This window comes from Pantherophis guttatus, chromosome 4, assembly GCF_059756535.1.
Source record: "Pantherophis guttatus breed Tessera chromosome 4, ASM5975653v1, whole genome shotgun sequence".
NCBI classification, from domain to species: Eukaryota; Metazoa; Chordata; class Lepidosauria; order Squamata; family Colubridae; genus Pantherophis; species Pantherophis guttatus.
Window position 1 is genome coordinate 97,353,202 of NC_142066.1, and position 24,916 is coordinate 97,378,117.

Here is a 24,916-nt window from a genome sequence, read left to right on the forward strand (position 1 = left end):
AAATGATTAACATTGGAAAACAAGAAGAAGTCACAAAAGATGCACTCAGATGAACCACTGAACGATTGATTATGTATTGTATGTTTTTTTGTTTATAAAATAAAAAAAATTCAAAAAAAGAGGATATTCTTACTGGATCAATGCAATTGTACAGCAACACAGCAGTACAAAAAAAAGGAGTTCCCCCAAGGTTTTTAGGTCAGAAAACACATTGGGATTTATGGAAATATATCATGGAAACCCTCACAGATTGGCTGCCAGAAACTGAGAAAGTTACTTCCACTCTTTCTGGTAATCCTTTTTCTTCTGAAGATGTGGGCCCATTTCCATATCAAGCACAGTCAGTTTTGATTCCTAGTGACCATATAGATAGATTTTCACCAGTCACCTTTTCTGCTTATTCTCTAAGAATATGTCTAAGGTATATTTGAAACCAGCAACATACTTGAAAATAAAGAGGATGTTTATAGCTGTTTGCTTTGTAATATGCTAGCTTTCATTTTATTTATTTTTTAATTAAAATAATTTTAAGAAATAAAATAAGGTAGGATATGCAGTTTGTCTGGCCCAGGACTTAAAGAAATGATATCTATGCAAATTTTAAGTCATCCAGGTCATGGTTGTCCCAAAGGTGCTTTTGCAAGAGGCAACTGGACTATCTGGTTTTTCTTTGAAGATGTTTCACTTCTCATCCAAGAAGCTTCTTCAGCTCTGACTGGATGGTGGGGAATGGAAGGATTTATACTCCTTGCAGACAGCTGGTCATTTGCATTTTTTAGCGAGTCGTTAAGGCCATGTGGAGGTTTATCACCTAAATGATGCAAATGGATGTGGAGCCTTCTTGGAATTGTTGAAAGGATTGTATTGTAGACTGGAGACAGATGATGTAGAGGACTGTTCAGTTTTGACACAGATGGCTTCTTTGACTCCTCTTTCAAACTCCTCTGACCAAAATGTGGCATTTGCTGTCTTCAAAAGAGTGGCCTATGTGTTTTAAATGCAGATGGACTGCTGAATGTTTTCCGGATGGCTTTGTTTTCCTATGTTGTGCCATGAGTTTATGAAGTAGTTGTTTTGTTTCCTCAATGTACAGATCTGCACATGGCTCACACTGCATTGTACTGCATATACCACATTGCTTAGTTTGTGTCTGGGTGTTTTATCCTTGGGGTGGACTTCGGGTGGAGGGGAAAAGAGGACTGTAAAATTAAACAAAAAGTTCCCACTATCTTCAATACACTGCAAATTTATTGCAGTATGTCTTCTTGTTTTGTGTCTTAATAAAACTTTATATACGGTATGAACAAAGGTAATTTGGCTAATAATACACAGCCTTTCAACTTCATCAAGAGTTACAACAATAGCACTACAGGTAGTCCAAAATAATTGAGCCTGGAATTGCAAGTTGCTGTGGTTGTAAATTGAGTCATCACATGACCAGATCTGATTTTTCAACAATTGTTCAGCAAACAACATGGGGGTTAAATGAATACATTTTCGCCAATAGGCATTTTTTTTTGCCAGAAACCAAAAGTAAATGCCAGAAACCAGCAAAAACATTAGAAATCATGGCCAGAAAATTGCAGGATGCTTGAAACAGCCATTAAAGTGAATCGCCAAATGCCGAAAATGGGATCATGTGTGCATGGTGTATGTGTGCGCGTATGCATATGTGCAGCTGCTGTAACTTTGAAAACAGGTCATAAGTCGGACAGGATCCATCATTAGTGCAAATTGCTGTTAAGCAACAGGTTGTAAGTGAAGGTAATAGCATCTTTTATACTAAACTAATATTAAGACTAATTTTTGGTTTAGAAAGTTACGATCTATTAGGTGCTAAAATGGAAATGTATTAATGAAAAAAAAAGAAGCAAATGAGATTTTTTTTTTTCTGATGAAAAGAAGAAATGTCTCATTTGTGCTGATATTCTTTGCTTGCCTTGAAGATTAGAGCAATTGCTTATTTCTCCTTTGTGACACCTGAGGCTACTCTTACAAAAACAACACAGTTTTAAACATGAACCCACCTATTCTCAAATGGCAAATTGAGAAGCATAAATTCTACTCACCTCCTCCATGCATCTGGCATAAATAAGGAAACCGCCAAACATTCCCCAGACCTACTGCATAAGAAATACAGGCAAATACAAACTGGAAATGATTGTCCCATAAAGGTCTGGATTTCTCCATTTCTGCTCTTAGGCACTAGCAAGAGTTGAAAGTGTCTGGCTTCACACTCCAAATACTCATCAAAGCCTGTTGGTGACACAGTGCCAACTCAATTCTGAAGAGAGTCTGTTTGCCAATTGCCATTCAAGATTTTTAATTACTAATCTTATTAACAGCACTTTGTGAAGTAGGAATGCTGGTTAGATAAATAAAGAAGAAAACAAACAGTAACATAAGCATTCCAGATAAATTATTTAGATTTCAGTTGCATTTCTGGAAATGTTCTGAAACATGGAGATTTAGTTTGCCCTTACGCTAGCCTTATGCCAAAAAAGATTTGAAGTTACAAGATTACATTATAACAACTACAGGGGGTTCTGGAAATTATTTTTCCCTGTCAGCAACTCCTATTTAATTATTCACGGGGAAAAATATGCAGCCCAGTAGGAGCTTTTGTCACCTCACAATAAAGACCTGGGCTGCAAATATCCAGATGACCACTAGAGGGAAACAAAATAATCCAGAAAGCAGTAATCCTTTGATGCTGTCAAGTGACCTACTACATTTAATTTAGTAACTTAGATTTGGTAGCCCCACTTTACAAATATTTTATTTAATTTGTCTATTAACTTACTAAAGGAGATTGGGTTTTTCTGACATATCTAAAACATTTTTTTTCAGGGCTTTGTGTAAGAAAGGTTTAACATAGTAGGTGAACTTAAAATATATCTTATTTTCCAATAATCATAACAATTATACTTTAAAAGAGTAGCATTATTTTAGATTAATTTAATTCTGGAGATGTAGATTTAGCTTTGCAAACTATATGTGGGAGAGAATGACAGACTCTAAGAATAGGTTGTGGCAATATGTATCATTGGAATTAGACATCCTAGACTAGCAAAAGCTATGCTTTCCAAGATGTATAGGCCTGCATCTATCATTTGATTGGGTTTACTTAGAACTATCAGCTTTAGGCTATACAAATCAAGGCATCACTACACAGAAGAATTAGCTTTTAGTTACCATCTAGTAGCTGTCCACATTGTAATCCAGAACTTGTAGTCTTACAGGTATTCAAGAGATCTATTGTCTTGCACAGGAATTAGGGCACCGTTTGAAGGCTACATTAAAGAGCTGTGTTCCATGTTGCAAACTAGCAGAACATGGCTGCATAAATTGTGCTGCCCTCATCATTATTCTAAGTAATGGACCCAGCAAGTAGAGGTCTTCTTAGTGTAGTCCCTTGAAGATAAGAAAAAAACCCAAAACACTACCAATTGCTCTCTTTAATATAGGGTGAGAGGGGGATGGGCAACTGTAGACAGGTGCTTAGAATGGCTAATTCAGTCAACTGCTCAACCAAGAGATCACCTCTATCAGGGATATCAAACTCGTGGCCCGCAGGCTGGATGCATCACGTGCTGGCCACGGCCACCCCCAGTTTAGCAAAGGGGGAAAAGTTGCGATATGTCATGTGACAACAATGTGTCATCACGAGTTTGACACCCTGACCTATATCTTCATCTCTTATCAGCTTGCTATTTTAAAAATCTGAGTCTAGAAAGAGGACCAAATACAAAAGGTACCTGTACCAGATACAAAAATAGCTGAGCTGAAAAGTCACAGATGAAGAGAGACATAAGATACAGCTGGTAGGAGCAACGAATAAAGGAGAGCTCAATGCTCAACAAAAACTGTAGAGAGTCTCCTGGTTGAGCAGGGGGTTGGACTAGAAGACCTCCAATGATCCTTCTAGCTCTATTACTGTTACTTCAAGTTAAGGACACTGAGCAGCTATTGCCAGCAGGATCTGTGTGTGGACCATAGAACAGGCAAATGGTATCTCCCACCACAACTAAACTGATACAGTAAAATGAACAGCCACATGAAATCCTTGACAGCAAGAGTTGCCAACCTATAATGCATTCACTGGTGACTTTAGCCATCAACATGTAGCTGCCTTTCACTGTTTAAATTGGCCTTTTGTGAAGCATTGGAGTAGCACTAGAAAAGAACACTAAACCCACACAGAGAGAAAGTTATGTATTCAGGTGAGATCTGATAAATATTTCAGAAAATTCTGGTCAGATATTATTTGCAGATCCAATCTGGGTCAGTCACCAGGACCAGAGGTTTATTTTTCTAAGCTTTTGGAGCCCATTTTCCGGAAACTTCTCTCAACTGGAATATAGCCACTACAAAAATATATGCCACCAAATAAGGACTGAATGCACCAATTACCACATCAAACAAGAAGAAAACCTTCTGCGTACGAAATCCAATCGTGCCTTCTATAATTTTGCAAACAACAAACTTAAAGACTCGAGATCCATCCCACCCCTAAAAGGACCTAATGATAAAGAATGCAATGATGAAGCAGGTAAAGCGAACCTTCTTAACACATTTTTCGGCTCAGTCTTTGTAGACAGCAATGGCTCATGCCCAATATTCCCTAGTTGTACCACTAATAACTACAACGATCTAACAGATTTCACAGAAGATAACGTTGAAAAGGCACTACGTAGACTAAAACCATCTCTATCTATTGGACCTGATGGACTATGTGCATACTTCTTAAAAAAGCTTTCCACTGCTACAGCAGAACCCCTAAGCATAATCTTTAAAAATCTTTCAGGACCAGCACCCTACCGAACCTATGATCACTAGCCACAGTCATCCCTATCTTCAAAAAGAGAGACCCCAGCCTAGTTGAAAATTACAGACCAATCTCTTTATGCTGCATCACCTGCAAAGTGATGGAATCAATCATCAACCAATCCATTACCCTCCACCTAGAAACAAACGACCTACTCTCTAATAAACAATTTGGTTTCAGAAAAAAATTATCCTGTAATCTACAACTTCTACACTGCAAAAACATATGGACTACAAATCTTGATCAGGGCAAAGCAATAGATGCAATTTACATAGACTTCTGTAAAGCCTTTGATTCAGTGGTACATGACAAACTACTTCTAAAACTAAAAGCCTATGGCATCTCTGGACCCCTCCATAATTGGATAACCACATTCCTGTCAAACAGACAACAAGTGGTTAAAATTACCCCCAGGCCGTGGACTTCCCCCTGATTAATTAATTAATTGATTGATTGATTAGATGTATTTGCCAACAGAACTTCTTATTCTGCGAGACTCCCCCCTCTTGCAGGTGTGGCCCTCCACTTTATCAAGGGCCTACCTTTATGACAGGCTTTGGCACCCCGAGAGGTGGCATGCCGCAAAAAGGGGATTGAGGGTTTTTTTAGGGAAACTTTTTGATAGATTTTTAAGGGATTTTAAGGGGTGGGAGGGTTGTGTGGGTTTGGGGGTTAACCCACGGGGGGAGGGGTCCAGCCCAGCTGTCAGTGGGGCCACAGAGGGTGCGGATTCCGGGGGTAAGGGGGGCATCAGAGTCCATTCTATCGAGGGCTTCTCTATCAATGTGTTGAGTGGGAGGGGCAGATATGGCGGGAGCAGGGGGCCACATCATGTGGTGGGGGCGCGCACTCGCTATCTTCGAGCGGTAGTGCGCCCCGGTCCCCATAGCCCTTCTCGCACCCCAGGCTGTTCAGACTCTCAGGGCCCGAGCCTTCGGCTGCTGTTGTGCAATGCCAGGTCCGTGGTAAATAAAGCCCCCCTCATTTGCGATCTTATTCAGGAGGGGGGAGCAGACCTGGCAGGTATTACGGAGACCTGGTTGGGCCATGAGGGGGAGGTTCCCCTCGTGAATATGTGCCCACCAGGTTTCCGAGCATTCCATCAGCCGAGAGCTCAGGGCAGGGGCGGGGGGGTGGCGGTTATTATAAAGGAAAGTCTTGATCCGAGGGAGACCACTGTTCCACAGATAGCCGGATGTAAGTCCCTTTTTGTGAAGTGGGGTCGTGGAGTACAGATGGGCTTGTTGATCACGTACCTGGCTCCCTGCCGCATGGCAACGGCCCTGCTCGAGCTGCTCAAGATCATAGCTGAGGTGGCGGTTGGTACCTCCAGACTTCTAGTCATGGGGGATTTCAACCTGCCATCTGTCGGCAAAACGTCTGAGGTGGCTCGAGAGTTCATGGCTTCCATGATGGCCATGGACCTCACTCACTTAATTCATGACCCTACTCACACGGGTGGACACACTCTGGACTTAGTTTTTGTCTCTGGTCAGTGGTCGAGTGGCCTTGATACAGGGGATATAGTCATCGAACCCTTTTCATGGTCTGACCACTCGCTCCTTCGACTGGACTTTCTAACCGCTGCACCCCGCTGCAGGGAGGCGGGACCGACCAGGTGGTTCTGCCCCAGGCACCTGATGGACCCTGATAGGTTCCAGATGGAGTTTGGGCCATTTCCTGAGACTCTGGCTCATGACTGAGGACCTGGTGGCCGCCTGGGATAGTGCAGCTGCTGGGGCCTTGGACCGTGTCGTGCCTTTGCGGCCTCTGACCCGGCACCGAACTCACCTAGCTCCTTGGTTCTCCGAGGAGCTTAGGGAGATGAAGCGCCGGAAAAGACGCCTGGAGAGTAATTGGAGGACCAGCCGCTCCGAATCCGACTGAACACTGGTGAGGTCTCATATTAAGACCTACCTAGTGGCGATAAAAGCGGCGAAATCTAGCTATTTTGCCGCTCTTATCGTGTCATCAGATAATCGCCCGGCCGCCTTGTTTAGGGTGACCCGCTCCCTCCTCCACCTGGAAGTGCGGGATGACCCCTTGCAGGGCCGAGTTGAGGACTTTGTGCAGTATCTGTATGACAAAATCACTCAGATTCGGGAAGGGCTGGCCTCTGACTGGGTATGTCCGGACGGGATGACTGAGGCAGGTCTTGAGAGTATTATCTGGGAGGAGTTCGATCCTGTGGCTCCCGAGGACATGGACAGGGTCCTGGGACGGCTGAACGCGACCACATGTTTATTGGAACGGTGTCCCTCCTGGTTGGTACTGGCTTCCCGGGAGGTGACACGAAGCTGGCTCCAGAAGATTGTTAACCCTTCTTTGAGTGAGGGGGTCCTGCCGGCTGCTTTGAAAGAAGCGGTTGTGAGGCCCCTCCTCAAGAAGCCCTCTCTGGATCCGGCTGTTTTGGCTAACTATCGTCCAGTCTCCAACCTTCGCTTCATTGCAAAGGTTGTTGAGAGTGTGGTAGCGCAACAGCTTCCCCGGTACCTGGATGAAGCTGTCTATCTAGACCCGCTCCAGTCTGGCTTCTGGCCTGGGCACAGCACGGAAACGGCATTGGTCGCATTGGTGGATGATCTCTAGAGGGCTCGGGATAGGGGTTGCTCCTCTATCCTGGTCCTGTTAGACCTCTCAGCGGCTTTTGATACCATCGACCATGGTATCATGTTGCACCGGTTGGCGGGGTTGGGGGTGGGGGGCACCGTTCTGCAGTGGTTCTCCTCCTACCTCTCTGACCGGTTGCAATCTGTGTTGACAGAGGGTCAGCAGTTGACCCCGAGGCACCTTGCTTGTGGGGTGCCACAAGGGTCGGTCCTCTCGCCCCTTCTATTCAACATTTATGTAAAGCCGCTGGGTGAGATCATCCGTGGCTTCGGGGTGGAGTTCCATCAGTACCCTGATGACACCCAGCTGTACATCTCCACCCCAGGCCACCCCAACGATGCCCTTGAAGTGATGTCCCAGTGCCTGGAGGCCGTGCGGGCCTGGATGGGGAGAAACAGGCTCCGTCTCAACCCCTCCAAGACCGAGTGGCTGTGGCTTCCAGCATCCCGATATAGCCAGCTGATGCCATCGCTGGCTATTGGGGGTGAATCACTCGCCCCCATGGAGAGGGCTCATAACTTGGGCGTCCTCCTGGACGCACGGCTGTCTTTAGAAGATCATTTGACGGCCCTGGCCAGGGGGCTTTTTATCAGGTTCGCCTGATACGCCAGTTGCGCCCCTTTCTAGATCGGGACTCCCTACGCACAGTCACTCAGGCACTCGTCACTTCCCGCCTGGACTACTGCAACGCTCTCTACATAGGGCTTTCCCATGGGGTGCACCCGAAGGCTCCAGCTGGTCCAGAACGCGGTCGCGCGGGGATAATGGTGGCGACGAGGCGCTCCCATGTGACACCTCTCCTGCGTGAGCTGCACTGGCTCCCAGTGGTCTTCCGGGTGCGCTTCAAGGTGTTAGTGACCACCTTTAAAGCGCTCCATGGCTTAGGGCCGGGGTACTTACGAGACCGCCTTCTGCCACCAATAGCCTCCCACCGGCCAGTACGCTCACACAGAGTGGGCCTCCTCAGGGTGCTGTCCGCCAGACAATGTCAGCTGGCGACCCCCAGGGGGAGAGCCTTCTCTGTGGCGGCGCCCACCCTCTGGAACAACCTCCCCCAGAGATACGTACAATAACAGACCTCCGGATTTTTCGTCGGGCCCTGAAAACCTATTTATTTCAACTAGCTGGACTGGCTTGAGTTAAATTTTAAATTGATTTTAAATTGGGTTGTTTTAATTTACTGCCAAAATATTTAATTATTTTAAACTGTTTTTAAATTTTGTATGTTCTGTTTTTTACTTTGGCTTTTCACCGCCCTGAGTTCTGTTTGGAGAAGGGAGGTATAGAAATGGAAACAAATAAAATAAACAAAATAGGGAGCGCCCTATCAAATCCTGCACCTGTTAATAGTGGTTTCCCCAAGGCAGTGTTCTAGGACCAACACTTTTCATACTATACATAAATGACCTTTGTGATCATATTATAAGTGCGTTCTCTTCGCCGATGATGTAAAACTATTTAACACCACCAACAATGCTGCTACCCTTCAAAAAGACCTTGACTTTGTGTCGGAATGTTAAAAAAATTGGCAAGTCAAAATCTCAACAAATGCTCTGTCTTACACATTGGCAAAAAGAATCAGAACACAAAATACAAGCTGAGTGGACACGACCTTGTAGATGACCCTTACTCTGTCAAGGATCTTGGAGTACTCATATCAAATGATCTAAGTGCCAAAGCTCACTGTAACAACATTGCCAAAAAGGCATTAAGGGTTGTAAACCTAATCTTGCGTAGCTTCTTCTCCGATAATATTATACTACTAACCAGGGCATACAAACATTTGCTAGACCAATTCTCGAATACAGCTCATCTGTCTGGAACCCACACTGCATATCGGACATTAATACAATTGAACATGTCCAGAAATACTTCACAAGAAGAGTCCTTCACTTCTCCACTTGCAACAAAGTACCTTATGCCACCAGACTTGAAATTTTGGCCTTAGAAAATTTAGAACTACATTGCCTTCAGTATGACCTAAGCATAGCTCATAAAATCATCTGCTACAATGTCCTACCTGTCAGGTATGCCTCCTTTCAGTACTCAAGAAAGAAAAACCCTGACTCCATTTTCATAGAGAAAGGTACTTTTACTGAGTATGAACTGAATGCAACCAAAGAAAAGGTCTGAGGCAATAGGCACAAAAATTACATATAGAAAACACCCTTAAAACCCTCCCCCAATGGTCCAGTCACGATTATCCAATCCACATTCCCCCCAAGTGGTCATGTGGGATGCAGCTCAGAGGTGGGTTCTACATTTTTTTTACTACTGGTTCTGTGGGTGTGGCTTATTATGTGGGTGTGGCTTGATGGTCATGTGACAATTATTTAGGATTTAGCAGAGGTACTGGTCTACCAGGCTTTTAACTACTTGCAGAGCTGTACCGATCTACCAATTTATTTTTTGCAGGCACTGATCTACTCATGTATTTTTGCAGGCACTGGTCTACTCATGTATTTTTGTAGGCATTGGTCTACTCATTTGTTTTCTTTTAACACTGATCAGCTGTAGGGCAGCCCTTTGAAGCCCCGCAGCAAGAATTTAAACAGTTTTTTTCCCTCTAGCCATCAGCTGGGACTCAAAAGGCAGCAATAGATTGGGGGTGGGACCAAATAAAAGGTAAGAATAACGTGGGGGGTGGGTGGGGAGGGCGTGAGGGAGCGTGGGGGGAACGGGGGGAGAACCGGTTCAGTGACATCATATCGTCATCACTACCAGCTCAGAAGAACCGGGCAGAACCGGAAGGAACCCACCACTGATGTAGCTTCCAATGGCTCCATCCTTCTGGTATGCCAGGACGGTTGACCTTGAGTGGTTATCAGCGCGCCTCCCAGCTGCAGAGAAATGCTGAGGAAAACTTTCTCCAATTTACTCCACCAGCTCATTTCCCCCCTCCCAACTATCCAGACAGCTCCCCCCTCCCCCTGTTTCAATGACAGCTGTAGCAAGCAAGTAATATAGAAGCGGAGGCTGACATTCGGCCCTCCTGCAGAAGAGATGTTAGTCCTAGAAACAGAATAAGGGAAAATAGAAAATTATATAAACAGGTAAAACATGTTATAACTAAGGTTTATCAGGATATTTGGAATAAAACAATTGCAGCTGCTTCGGAGCTCTAACATCTCACTCATTTACCCATTCAGACTGACCTAATGGGAAGTGTTTCCAGGCCACCAAGTACTGCACCTTACCTTGATGTTTCCTCGAATCCAATATCTCTTTGACCTCAAAATGCTGTTCCTCTTCAATGAGTATGGGGACAGGAGGAGGTTCTTGGTCTGGACGCAAGCGGGACGTATGCTCGGGTTTCAGCAAACTAACATGAAATACTGGATGAATCCTCCACAAGGTTTTAGGCAGTTCTAATTGCACCGTAACTGGGTTAACTATGCGTACAATAGGGAAAGGACCCACATATTTGGGTCCATGTTTTTTTGACTTTTGGGTAGTTTGCAGGTACTTGGTGGAAAGGAAAACCCTATCTCCTACTTTATAATCCGTACTCTGAATCCTTTTCTTATCAGCTTGGTTTTTATGAGCTTGGTGGGCCTCGTCCAGGGCCTTATGTGTTACAAACCAAGTACCACGTAGCTGTTCAATCCAGTCAGCCAAGGAAGGTATCTGTGGGTTTTCCTGAGGTAACTCTGTGATGGGCACAAAGTCTTGTCCTGAGGCTACCTTAAATGGGGTAAAACCAGTACTGCTATGTATAGAGTTATTATAGGTGACCTCCGCAAATGGCAACAAGTCCACCCAGTTATCTTGCTGATAGTTTATGTAACATCTAAAGTATTGTTCCAACACCGAATTAGTTCTTTCACAAGCCCCATTGGTCTGAGGGTGGTGGGCAGAGCTTAACCCCTGGGTGGAGCCTAACAACCCCAGGAACTCCTTCCAGAAGTGGGAGGTGAACTGAACCCCTCTGTCCGAGATTATTCACTCTGGAGCCCTGTGTAATCTATACACATGGTGGACAAACAATTTAGCCAGAGTTTTAGCTGAAGGGATCTTGGGACATGGGACAAAATGCACTTGCTTTGAAAACAAATCAGTGACCACCCAAATGACTGTGTTTCCTCCACTTTCGGGCAACTCAACAATAAAATCCATGGAGATCTCCTTCCATGGGGCTCCTGGCTGGGCTACACTCTGAAGTAATCCAGGGGGTTTCCCAGGAGGCTTCTTTGCTGATGCACATATAGGGCAGCTCGCCACGTAGGCTTCTATGTCTTTTTTCAGTGCCAGCCACCAGAATTGTCGTTTAACTAAATGTAATGTCTTCACGAAACCAAAATGCCCAGCGATTTTAGCATCATGGGCGTATTGTAATACTGCCTCCCTCAGGCTGGCAGGGACATATAACTTCGCTCCCACCCAGGCAAGACCCTCCTGAAGTGTACACTCATTGGAGTGGGCTAAAAACCACTCATCAGTTTTTAGTGCTTCTTTTAACTGCTTGCTCAAGTCACCGGACAAGGTTAGGTCCCCTTTTGCCTGGGATCTGGTAACCACTGGTGCCGCCAGCTGTTTTGAGGGGATAACCAGATAAATAACTTCTCCTCGAATACTATTGTATTGAGGCAGTCTTGAGAGGGCATCTGCCATAAAGTTCTTCCCTCCAGGAAGGAAGCGCAAAGAGAAATTAAATTGGTTAAAGTGTTGGGCCCAGTGGACTTGCTTAGATAACAATTTTCAGGGTGTTTTTAAGGCCCCTAAATTTTTGTGATCAGTCCACACCTCAAAAGGGTGTTTCGCCCCTTCCAGGAAATGCCTCCACATTAACAGCACCCAACGAACAGCAAAAGCCTCCTTCTTCCAGATGGCCCATCTCCCCTTGGTTTCCAATAATTTCCAAGAGGTATAGGCACAGGGTTGCAAATTCCCTTTGGCATTGGCTTGAAGTAACCCTGCCCCAATAGCCACATCGCTGGCATTGGCCTGAACAACAAACAGGGCCTCCATGTCAGGATGTTTAAGAACCGGTTCGGCGGCAAACAGTCGTTTCAGTTTCTCAAAAGCCGCTTGACATTCCATAGTCCACTCGAGAGGCGGGAGGGTTTTGGCCTCACCTCTCCTTTTGTTTTCAGGAGGTTAGTAATTGATAAGGCAATTTTTGCGAACAAGGGGATGAACTGTCGATAGAAGTTAGCAAAACCCAGGAAGCTTTGTAGTTGTTTGCGGGTACGTGGGGGAGCCCATTCCAACACTGCCCGGACCTTTTCTGGGTCCATTTCTATCCCCTCATGCGAAATGCGGTACCCCAGATAGACAATTTTAGTCTGGTGGTATTCGCATTTTGACAGCTTAGCATACAGCTTCGCAGCTCTAAGTTTTTTTCAGGACTGCTCTCACCAGTTTTACATGGTTGTCCATGGTCTCGGTGTAAATAAGAATGTCACCAGGTAGACCAGGACCCCCTTGTAAAGGTATTCGTGCAGTACTTTGTTGATCAGTTGCATGAACACTGCAGGGGCTCCTTGTAGTCTGAAAGGGAGCACCCTAAACTGGAAACATCCCAGCGGACAGTTGAAAGCAGTTTTCCATTCATCACCTTCCTTAATTTAAACTCTATAATACGCCTCCCGCAAGTCCAGCTTAGTAAAAATCTTCCCTTTGGCCAGGTGGGCTAGCATGTCCTTCATGAGGGGCAGTGGGTAGACATTTTCCATGCAAATAGTGTTTAAGTTCTTATAGTCAACCACCAGGCGAAAAGACTCATCCTTCTTCTTCCGGAATACAGTCAGGTCCAGAAATATTGGGACATCAACACAATTCTAACATCTTTGGCTCTATACACCACCACAATGGAGTTGGAATGAAACAAACACAATGTGCTTTAACTGCAGACTGTCAGCTTTAATTTGAGGGTATGTACATCCAACTCAGGTGAACGGTGTAGGACTTACAGCAGTTTGCATATGTGCCTCCCACTTGTTAAGGGACCAAAGGTAATGGGACAATTGGCTTCTCAGCTGTTCCATGGCCAGGTGTGTGATATTCCCTCATTACCCCAATTACAATGTGCAGATAAAAGGCCCAGAGTTCATTTCAAATGTGCTATTTGCATTTGGAATCTGTTGCTGTCAACTCTCAAGATGAGATCCAAAGAGCTGTCACTATCAGTGAAGCAAGCCATCATTAGGCTGAAGAAACAAAACAAACCCATCAGAGATAGCAAGAACATTAGGCGTGGCCAAAACAACTGTTTGGAACATTCTCAAAAAGAAGGAACGCACCGGTATGTTCAGCAACACCAAAAGACCCGGGGGACCACGGAAAACAACTGTAGTGGATGACCAAAGAATTCTTTCCCTGGTGAAGAAAACACCCTTCACAACAGTTGGCCAGATCAAGAACACTCTCCAGGAGGTAGGTGTATGTGTGTCAAAGTCAACAATCAAGAGAAGACTTCACCAGAGTGAATACAGAAGGTTCACCACAAGATGTAAACCATTGGTGAGCCTCAAAAACAGGAAGGCCAGATTAGAGTTTGCCAAACAACATCTAACAAAGCCTTCACAGTTCTGGAACAAGATCCTATGGACAGATGAGACCAAGATCAACTTGTACCAGAGTGATGGGAAGAGAAGAGTATGGAGAAGGAAAGGAACTGCTCATGATCCTAAGCATACCACCTCATCAGTGAAGCATGGTGGTAGTGTCATGGCGTGGGCATGTATGGCTGCCAATGGAACTGGTTCTCTTGTATTTATTGATGATGTGACTGCTGACAAAAGCAGCAGGATGAATTCTGAAGTGTTTTGGGCAATATTATCTGCTCACATTCAGCCAAATGCTGCAGAACTCAGTGGACGGTGCTTCACAGTGCAGATGGACACTGACCCAAAGCATACTGCAAAAGCAACCAAAGAGTTTTTGAAGGGACAGAAGTGGAATGTTATGCAATGGCCTGACCTGAATCCCATTGAGCATGCATTTCACTTGCTGAAGACAAAACTGAAGGAAAATGCCCCAAGAACAAGCAGGAACTGAAGACAGTTGCAGTAGAGGCCTGGCAGAGCATCACCAGGGATGAAACCCAGCTGCTGGTGATGTCTATGCGTTCCAGACTTCAGGCTGTGACTGACTGCAAAGGATTTGCAACCAAATATTAAGAAGGGAAAGTTTGATTTATGATTATTATTCTGTCCCATTACCTTTGGTCCCTTAACAAGTGGGAGGCACATATGCAAACTGCTGTAAGTCCTACACCGTTCACCTGAGTTGGATGTACATACCCTCAAATTAAAGCTGACAGTCTGCAGTTAAAGCACATTGTGTTTGTTTCTTTTTTTTTATTAAAAAGTTTTACAGAAGGTTTACATGTTTATTCCCCCCCTTCCCTACCACCCCACCCCCTCCCCTCCCCTCCCTTACCCCCACCACCCCTCCCCCACCCCTTACCCTTCCCATTCGCCCACCTCCCCCCCCTCTTCCCAGAACAAATTACAGGGTATAACATTCAACAATCATAATCCATCCTAATCTAAATAATTATAACATTCAGCATCTCTTATTCCTTCAATTCCCTAATTACCCTGCTAACTTAATTACCTAAAAACACACCAAATATCTACATATTTATTCATAACCTATCTGCAACTTCTTATTCCGGTATTTACTTTGGATATAATCTATCCATCTTCTCCAGTCCCTTAAATATCTTTCATTTGAATGTTCCTTCAAGTACGCCGAAATTTTTGCCATCTCCGCTAGGTTTGTTACTTTCATTGTCCATTCTTGGATTGTAGGTAAATCTTGCTTCTTCCAATATTGTGCCACCAACAATCTTGCTGCAGTTATTAAATTCAAAATCAAATTAGTCTATAACCATACAATCCGTAACTATACCCAGCAGAAACAACTGTGGTGTAAATTTTAACCTCTTTTTAAGAATATTTTGTAAAATCCACCAAATTTTTATCCAGAACGCTTTAACCTTTTTACATGTCCACCAAATATGAAAGTATGTAGCATCCTCACAATCACATCTCCAACATTTTGGTTGTACATTCGGATACATACAATATAGTTTTTTTGGATCTAGATGCCATCTATAAAACATTTTATAAAAGTTCTCCCTTAAGTTTTGCGCTTGTGTAAATTTCACATTTCTTACCCATATTTTTTCCCATATTTCCATCATTATTGGTTGTTCAAAATTCTGTGCCCATTTTATCATACAATCTTTAACTAGCTCTGTTTCCGAGTCTATCTCTATCAATATATTATACGATCTTTTTATATGCATTGAACTTTGGTCTCTAGTTTGTTTTATTGAATTTTCATTGCTTTGTATAATACCAATTTTCTAATCTTTTCTCCATCTGGCTTGTAATTGTACATACTGAAACCAAGTTTGAATTATTTTCTCCTCTTTCAACACATTCAAAGGTTTTAATTTTAGTATACCTCCCTCCATATTAAGAATATCTATATATGTAATTACATCCTGTCTACTTTCTATACTCGTATTCTCTATTGCGTGCCTGGGTACTGTCCATATAGGTATCTTTTCATTTAACTTATATTGATATTTCTTCCTGACATGCAATAAAGCATTCCTCAATACATGGCTCTTAAATGCTCTATCCACCTTTTTATCATACACTAAATAAGTATGCCAACCGTAAACTAAATCATGCCCTTCAATGTTCAGAATCCTTCCATTTGTTAAATTAATCCAATCACTAATTGCTGATAAGACAGCTGCTTCATAATATAATTTTAAATTGGGCATTTTCAGCCCCCCTCTTTCTCGTATATCCTGCATTATTTTCAGTTTTATCCTTGGTTTCTTACCTTGCCATACAAACTTATTAATATCTTTCTGCCATTCTTCCAGGTTGGCATCCTTTTTTAGTATTGGTATCATTTGAAAGAGGAATAAAAACTTAGGTAAAACATTCATTTTTATAACTGCTATTCTACCTAACAAGGACAATTGTAATTTTTTCCATTTATCCATTTCAACTTGTATTTTATGCCATAACAACTCATAATTATATTTATACAGTTTCCCATTAGAAGGTGCAATATAAACACCTAGGTATATTTAACTTTTTTAACTATTTCACATCCCGTTACCCTTTGTAACTCCTCTTTTCGATTTATTGTCATATTTTTAGCTATCATCTTTGTTTTTCCAACGTTTATTATAAACCCAGACACTTGACCATACTGTTTAATTATATCCATCAGAACCTTTGCTGATTCCACTGGTTGAGTTAAGGTCACAACCAAATCGTCTGCAAATGCCCGTACCTTATATTCATGATCTCTAACTTTAATTCCCTCTATATCATATATATTACGTATTCTATTCAATAACAGTTCTAAAGTTAATATAAATAATAATGGCGATAAGGGGCATCCCTGCCTTGTACCTTTTTCAATTTTGAAAGTTTCTGTTAAACTGACATTAACAATTATCTGAGCTGTCTGTTCTTGATATATTGCTTTTATAAATTGCATAAAGCAATTCCCAAATTGCATCCTATAAACCACTCTCAATAGAAATTGCCAATCCAATTGATCAAAAGCTTTTTCCGCATCTAAAAATGTAAGCACCACAGGGATTTGGTTGTTCCTTTCCAAATATTCCAATATATCAACAATTTGTCTTACATTATTTTTCATTTGCCTCCCTTGTATGAAACCAGATTGATCAGCATGAATCATTTTTTGCATTACTGACATTAACCTATTTGCCAATATCTTAGCAAATATCTTATAATCTGTATTCAATAATGATATAGGTCTATAATTCTTTGGGTGTGTCAAATCTTGATCTTCTTTTGGAATGAATGAAATAAAGGCTGTTTTCCATGAAGGTGGTACCCCTTCTCCCAACTGTATTCTGTTAAACAATTCTTTAAGAGGTACAACCATTTCCAATTGTAGATATTTATAATACACAGCCGTTAATCCATCCGTACCAGGAGCCTTGCCAGTTTTTAACTGTTTAATTGCTAAGAGGATCTCCTCCTCTGTTATTAATTGGTTCAACTGTTCTCCTTGTTCCTCTGTGACTATAGGAATATTCTGTCTATCCAAATATCTCTCTATATCTACACCTTGTATTTTGTCTGCAGTATACAATCTTGTGTAAAATTCTAAAAATTCCTTTTTAATCATATTTTGGTGATAAACCTCTTTACCTTTATACTCTATTTTCTCTATGGTACGAGATTTTTGTTTTTTCCTCAGCATGTATGCCAACCATCTACCTGGTTTATTTGCATTACAAAAGGTATTATGTTTAGCATATTGTAAATTAGTTGCCACTTGATCTGAGAGCATCATATTAAACTGCCCTTGTAATAGGGTAATCTCTTCTTTAGTTTCTTATCCCCTGGGTTATGTATTAACACCTTTTCTTTTTTCTTAATCTCTTCTTCTAATTCCCTCCTTTTTTCTGTCTGTCTACGCCTACATGCATTATTCATATTTATCAAGACTCCTCTCATATATGCTTTACTAGCATCCCATACCATATCCATAGATATTCCCTTATTCATACTGAAAACAAAAAATTCCTTCATTAATTTTTTACATTCTATTACGTTTTTCTCATATCTAAAAAGATTTTCATTTAACCGCCAAGATCTCCTAGACCTTTCCCCACACTCCAGTTCCATCCAAACTGGACTGTGATCCGTTAAAATTCTGGGACAAATCTTTGTCTTCTTTACCCTAGAAAAAAAAATCATTTGTAATTAATAATAAAATCAATTCTCGAACAAGATTGATGTCTATCTGAAAAAAATGTAAAATCTTGTTCTTTGTAATTCCGTTCATGCCAAATATCTCTTAATTCCATATCCTCCATCATATCGAAAAAAGATTTAGGCAGTCTCGCTCGCAATTTAGTAGATTGTAAAAGTCTTTTCTTATCAATATTGGGGTCTATTACTCCATTCCAATCCCCCATCAGCATACATGAATTATAATCCCAGTGTAATAATTTTGTATGTATCAACTTATAAAATTTTTCTTGTTGTTGGTTAGGTGCATATATCCCCATTAAAAGTGTTTTCTTCCCTTCTATCAGTAACTCAATTGCCAAATATTTTCCTTGTTGATCTGCTTCAACTAATTTAGCCGTCAAGTCTCTTTTCAGATAGATCACTATTCCATTCTTTTTTTCTGGGGCAGACAAGACAAAATGTGTCCCCAGTTTTGCATTTATTAGATATTTTTGATCAGTTATCCTTATATGTGTTTCCTGCAGGCATATTATATCATTTTTAAATTGTCTCAGATGGTGAAATATTTTCTTCCTTTTTTGTGGTGAATTTAAACCATTGACATTCCAGGTTAAAAACCTAGAAGCCATCTTCAGACTCTTGAAGCTTGGCAAGAGCCGCTTGGTAATCCACTTGGAATTTCTTTTTCGGTCTTGCCCCTCCCACAGCTTCTGTACCGGTATTCACATTTTCTTGTAATAAGGCCTGCGCTTGTAACATTTTTAATTCTTGTTCTTTACGTTTAGTAACTGCTCTGGTTTGTCTTTGATCTTTAACTTCTTCTTGTTTTTCAACTATATCCCATGCTTGGACAGCACTTGAAAGTTGCAGTAATTCATCCTGCATACTCATAGCTCCACCTTCTGCTTTCTTCTGCAGATCCTCTTTCCTTCCCTCTGTTGCATCTCTTACTTTTTTAACTCCCACAGATGGTGGGTATCCAGCCTTTAGTATGTTAGTGTAGAAATCTCTTGCTTTCCAAATTGTATTAAGGCGATATCGCTCTCCTGCATAGTTCACCACTAATCCGACTGGAACTTCCTATCTGTATTGTATCTGTTGATTTCTAAGTTCATCTGCCAGAAATGCATACTCTTTCTTGGATTTCAACATTTTAGGTGGTATTTCTTTGAATACTGCCACTTCTTGTCCTGCCACTTGCAGCTTGTTTTTGTAAGAGGCTTGTAAAATCTCATTTCTAATCCTTCTGGTAACAAAGTAGATTACAGCATCTCTTGGTAATTTACTTTGTCTGGCTATCCATGAGTTAACGCGATAGATCCGATCAATTTGCCATTCAAGTTCTCCTCTGGGCTCTCCTGTAAACTGTGCCAGGGCTTCCACAAAGATCTCTTTCAAGTTTTCTTTGGGATCTTCTTTCAAGCCTCTTATTCTTACAGCAAATTCCATCATCTTATATTGTGTCAACATCACTTCAGCTTCTGTTTTATCAATCTTAATTTGTGTTTCCTCAAATTTACCGTCCAGAATCTCTCTTTTTTTAAATTTTAAAAACGAACTTTATTCAATATAAAAAGATAAAAGATTATACAAAACGTTCTTAACTCTAAAAAAGAAGGTACAATTCTAAATTACATATATACTAAAACTATCAAACAGGATTATTTATCTATATTTGAACATGTAAATACATATATACATTAACCTTGATTTCTTAATGATGGTGTAAATTTGTTACCCTTAATTTCTTACTATATTTAACTTTAGTTTTTTTTCCATCGATTGATCCATTCATACCATCTGTCCCATATTTTGTAATACTGTGAGTCTTCCTTGTTGTTTAATTTTAAAGTTAATCTATCCATTTCTGCACATATGAATATTTTTGGATTATTTGTTGTTCTGTTGGCAACTGTTCTAATTTCCAGGATTGGGCTAGGGTTAATCTAGCCACCGTAATTATATGTAATGTGATGTATTTTATTTCTTTTCTACTACTTTTTTTAAGCATGCCTAATAAAAAAATTTCAGGTTTTAGGTCAATCTCTTCTTCTGTTATTTCTGTTATCCATATTCTAATTTTCATCCAAAATTTTTTAATTTTTGGGCAAAGCCACCAAAGGTGATAAAAGGTTCTCAGTGATTTTCTGCATTTCCAACATATCGGGTTACAATTTGGGTACATTTTTGCCAATCTAGCAGGGGCTAGGTACCACCTATACCACATCTTATAGTGGTTCTCTTTGTACGTTGTTGCCTTTGTTATTCTACAATTATTTTCCCATATCATTTCCCACTCTTCTAATTGTATGCTTCTTCCAATGTTCCTAGCCCAAGCTATCATTTAGCCTTTGACTATGTTTTCTGCCAGATCGAACTCTAGTAGGTATTTATAAATCTTTGAAATTAATTTTCCCTCTTTAATTTCTAATAATTTATCTAATTGGTTGAATTTTATATCAACTCCTCCTTCTTCACTGTTTTCTTTATATCTAGTTTGTATTAGTAAATATGGCCACCAGTCTATTTCTATACCCTGGTCCCTGAGCTCTTGGCGAGATTTGAGTCTCCCATTAATATCCAGAATTTCTTTGTAGCGTATTATTTTTTGAGTAGCTGGTGTGTTGGGGTGCATTGTATTGGGGTGCATTGTTGCCTCTAATGTAGATACCCAGCCTGGGACTTTCATATAGTGTTTAATTTCCAACCAGGTGTCAATTAATGAATTTCTTATTATGTGGTTTTTAAAATGTTTGTATGTTTTGTTTCCGATGTTCCACAAGTAAGCATGCCAGCCTTTTAATAAATCATGACCCTCCAATTTCAATACTCTTTGGTTGTCCAAATTAACCCAATCCTTAATCCATATTAGACTTGCCACTCTATAATATTTTTCCCAGGCTGGTAGGCCAAAGCCTCCGCTGGTTTTATCGTCTTGTAGTATTTTTAAATTTATCCTCGATTTTTTCCCCTCCCATATAAATTTTGCAATTAATTTATTCAAATTTGTAAAAAAAAAAAAAAGTCTAATTTAACAGGAATAGTTTGAAACAAGTAGAGGAGCCTTGGGAGTATATTCATCTTTATCGCCGTGATTCTTCCTAGCAGCGATAGTTTAAGTTTCCCCCATCTCTCTAGGTCTTTTTTAATTTGTTGTATTAGTTCTCCATAATTGTTATCCTTAATTGCTATATTTCTAGTTGTCAAATTTATACCTAAATATTTTATCTTTTTAACTACTTGCAATCCTGATTGTTGTTCCAGTTCTTCTATTTGTTTTATTGTTAGATTTTTGGTTAGTATTTTAGTCTTGTTTTTATTAATTTTTAACCCTGCCACCCTGCCAAATTTCTCTATTTCCTCCATCAATTTTAATTGTGTTTCTAATGGGTCTTCTGTGAAGAATACAAGGTCATCAGCAAAGGCTTGGACCTTGTATTCTTCTCCTTTTACTTTAAGTAAAAGTACATGGGGCTCCCCTTGGGGTGCACCTGGAGGCTGCAGTTGGTCCAGAATGCAGCCGCGTGGGGGATTATGGGAGCGACGGGGCACTCACATATAACACCTCTCCTGCGCGAGCTGCACTGGCTTCCTGTGGTCTTCCGGGTGTGCTTCAAGGTGTTGGTGACCACCTTTAAAGTGCTCCATGGCTTAGGACTGGGGTATTTGCGAGACCGCCTTCTGCCGCCAATAGCCTCCCACTGACCGGTTCGCTCGCACAGAGAGGGCCTCCTCAGGGTGCCGTCGGCCAGACAGTGCTGGCTGGCGACCCCCAGGGGGAGAGCCTTCTCTGTGGCAGCACCTGCCCTCTGGAATGACCTGCCCCCTGAGATACGCACGATATCAGACCTCCGGACTTTTCGTTGGGCCCTGAAGACACACTTGTTCCATCTAGCTGGGCTGGCTTGATCCCATCCTCTCAGTTTTTTAATCGAATTCGGTTTTAATTGGGTTGTTTTAAATTCAGGCCAAAATTATTTAATTGTTTTTAAAATGTTTTTAAATTTTATATGCTATGTTTTATCCTATTTATAGTTGGAGGGCCAGTCGTTCTGAATCTGACCGGACACTGGTAAAATCTCATATTAGGAATTACCTAATGGCGATAAAAGCAGCGAAATGTAGTTACTTTGCTGCTCTTATTGCGTCATCAGATAATCGCCCGGCCACCCTGTTTAGAGTGACCCACTCCCTGCTCCACCAGGAAGTGCGGGAGGACCCCTTGGAGGGTAGAGCCGAGGATTTTGTTCAATATCTGTATGACAAAATCACTCAGATTCGGGAAGATCTGGACTCTGACTGGTCTCAGGGGGAGGGACTGGGGCAGGTCTTGAGAATGTTATCTGGGATGAGTTTGATCCTCTGACCCCTGAGGACGTGGACAGGATTCTGGGTAGACTGAACGCGACCACTTGTTTATTGGACCTGTGTCCCTCCTGGTTAGTGCTGGCTTCTCGGGAGGTGACACGAGGCTAGTTCCAGGGGATTATAAATGCTTCGTTGGGTGAGGGTGTCTTTCCTGCCGCCTTGAAAGAGGCGGTGGTGAGGCCTCTCCTCAAGAAGCCTTCCCTGGACCCGGCAATATTGGTAAATTATCGTCCGGTCTCCAACCTTCGTTTTGTGGTGAAGGTTGTTGAGAGTTTGGTCGCGCAACAGCTCCCCCAGCACCTGGATGAAACGACGTATCTGGATCCGTTCCAGTCGGGCTTCAGGCCCGGGTACAGCACGGAAACGGCATTGGTCGTGTTGGTTGATGATCTCTGGAGGGCTCGGGACAGGGGTGCTCCTCTGTCCTGGTCCTGTTAGATCTCTCAGCGGCTTTTGATACCATCGACCATGGTATCATGCTGCACTGGTTAGAAGAGTTAGGGGTGGGAGGCACTGTGTTGCGGTGGTTCTCCTCCTTTCTCTCTGACCGGTCACAGTCTGTGTTGACAGGGGGACAGAGGTCGACCCCGAGGCCCCTCATATGTGGGGTGCCGCAGGGGTCAGTCCTCTCGCCTCTCCTGTTCAACATTTATGTGAAGCCGCTGGGCGAGATCATCTGTGGTTTCGGGGTGGAGTACCATCAGTACGCTGACGACACCCAGCTGTACATCACCCCGGATCACCCCAACGATGCCCTTGAAGTGATGTCCCGGTGCCTGGAGGCCGTATGGATCTGGATGGGGAGGAACAGGCTCAGGCTCAACCCATCCAAGACCGAGTGGCTGTGGTTTCCGACGTCCCGATATAGTCAGTTGACGCCATCACTGACTATTGGGGGTGAATCATTGGCCCCCACGGAGAGGGCTCGCAACTTGGGTGTCCTCCTGGATTCACGGCTGTCTTTAGAAGAGCACCTGACGGCTGTGACCGGGACGATTTTTTATCAGGTTCGCCTGATTTGCCAGTTGCGTCCCTTTCTGGATCGGGACTCGTTACGCACGGTCACTCATGCCCTCGTCACCTCCCGCCTGGACTATTGTAATGCTCTCTACATGGGGCTCCCCTTGAGGAGCACCCGGAGGCTCCAACTGGCACAGAGTGCAGCCACACGGGTGGTAATGGGAGCGTCATGGCGCTCCCATGTGACACCTCTCCTGCGCAAGCTGCACTGGCTCCCGGTGGTCTTCCGGGTGCGCTTCAAGGTTTTGGTTACCACCTTTAAAGCGCTCCATGGCTTAGGACCTGGTTATTTACGGGACCGCCTACTACCAATAGCCTCCCACCGGCCAGTACGCTCTCATAGAGAGGGACTCCTCCGGGTGCCGTCAGCCAAACAGTATTGGCTGGCGGCCCCTAGGGGGAGAGCCTTCTCTGTGGGGGCACCTACCGTCTGGAATGAGCTCCCCCCAGAGATACGGAGGATCCCGGATCTGCGCACCTTCCGCCGCGCTGTGAAGACCTTTTTATTCCATCAAGCGGGCTTGGCCTAATCTCCTCCCTCTTTTAATATGTAAATTTTAATCTGTTTTTAAATTATTGGGGTGTTTTAATCTGTCCGGGCCAAAATGATTTAATTTGATTTTATCTGGTTTTTAAATTTTGTGTATTTATGTATTTTATTGCTTGGCTGTTCACCGCCCTGAGTCCTTCGGGAGTAGGGCGGTATACAAATCAAATAAACTAAACTAAACTAAACTTTATCCTGGCTGTACACCGCCCTGAGTCCCACAGGAGAAGGGCGGTATAGAAATAAAATAAAATAAATAAATAAAAATAAATAAATAAATAAGTCCTTTTATATTTTTATTTAGTCTAATTCTCCTAAGCAAATTCTCCAGGGTTAAAATAAAAGCATGAGTGAGAGTAGGCACCCTTGTCTTACTCCTCTACTTATTTCAAAAAAATCTGTTAGTTCCCCATTAACTAATAGTTTTGCCTTCTGATTTGTGTATGTTGTAGATATTATCTTTTCAAATTTCTCACCGAATTCCATATTTTTTATTTGTTGGGTCATGAATTTCCAAGTGACCCGATCAAATGCTTTTTGTGCATCCAGAAAAACAAGCGCTGCTTACTTCTCTGGATGCACCTCATAGTATTCTATTATGTTAATCACCATTCTTAAATTATTTTTAATTTGTCTTGTCGGCAAGAATCCATTCTGATCTGGATGTATTCTGTTATTTAATATTATTTTTAATCTATTCACCATTAAATTCATAAAAATTTTATAGTCGGTATTTAATAGGGAAATTGGCCTATAATTACTAATTTGTGTTGCATCTGTCCCTTTGTAGATTAATGAAATATGTGCTTCTTTCCAAGATTCTGGTAT

At 42.2% G+C, this 24,916-nt stretch overlaps 1 protein-coding gene across 3 annotated transcripts in view; it reads right to left on the reverse strand.

Moving 5' to 3' along the window:
- SLC6A20 (solute carrier family 6 member 20) overlaps positions 1-2,589 on the reverse strand; it is a 61,981-nt gene extending 59,392 nt beyond the window's left edge. For 2 of the 3 annotated variants that reach the window (XM_060685927.2, XM_060685926.2), the window contains exon 1: positions 2,070-2,582. In XM_060685927.2, coding sequence (XP_060541910.1) covers positions 2,070-2,190 — 121 coding nt within the window. In that variant the 5' untranslated portion in view covers positions 2,191-2,582. Of the gene's footprint in view, positions 1-2,069 lie in introns of all 3 variants that reach the window. The other variant, XM_060685925.2, reaches the window with a different exon arrangement.
- Between the last annotated feature and the right edge of the window lie 22,327 nt (positions 2,590-24,916).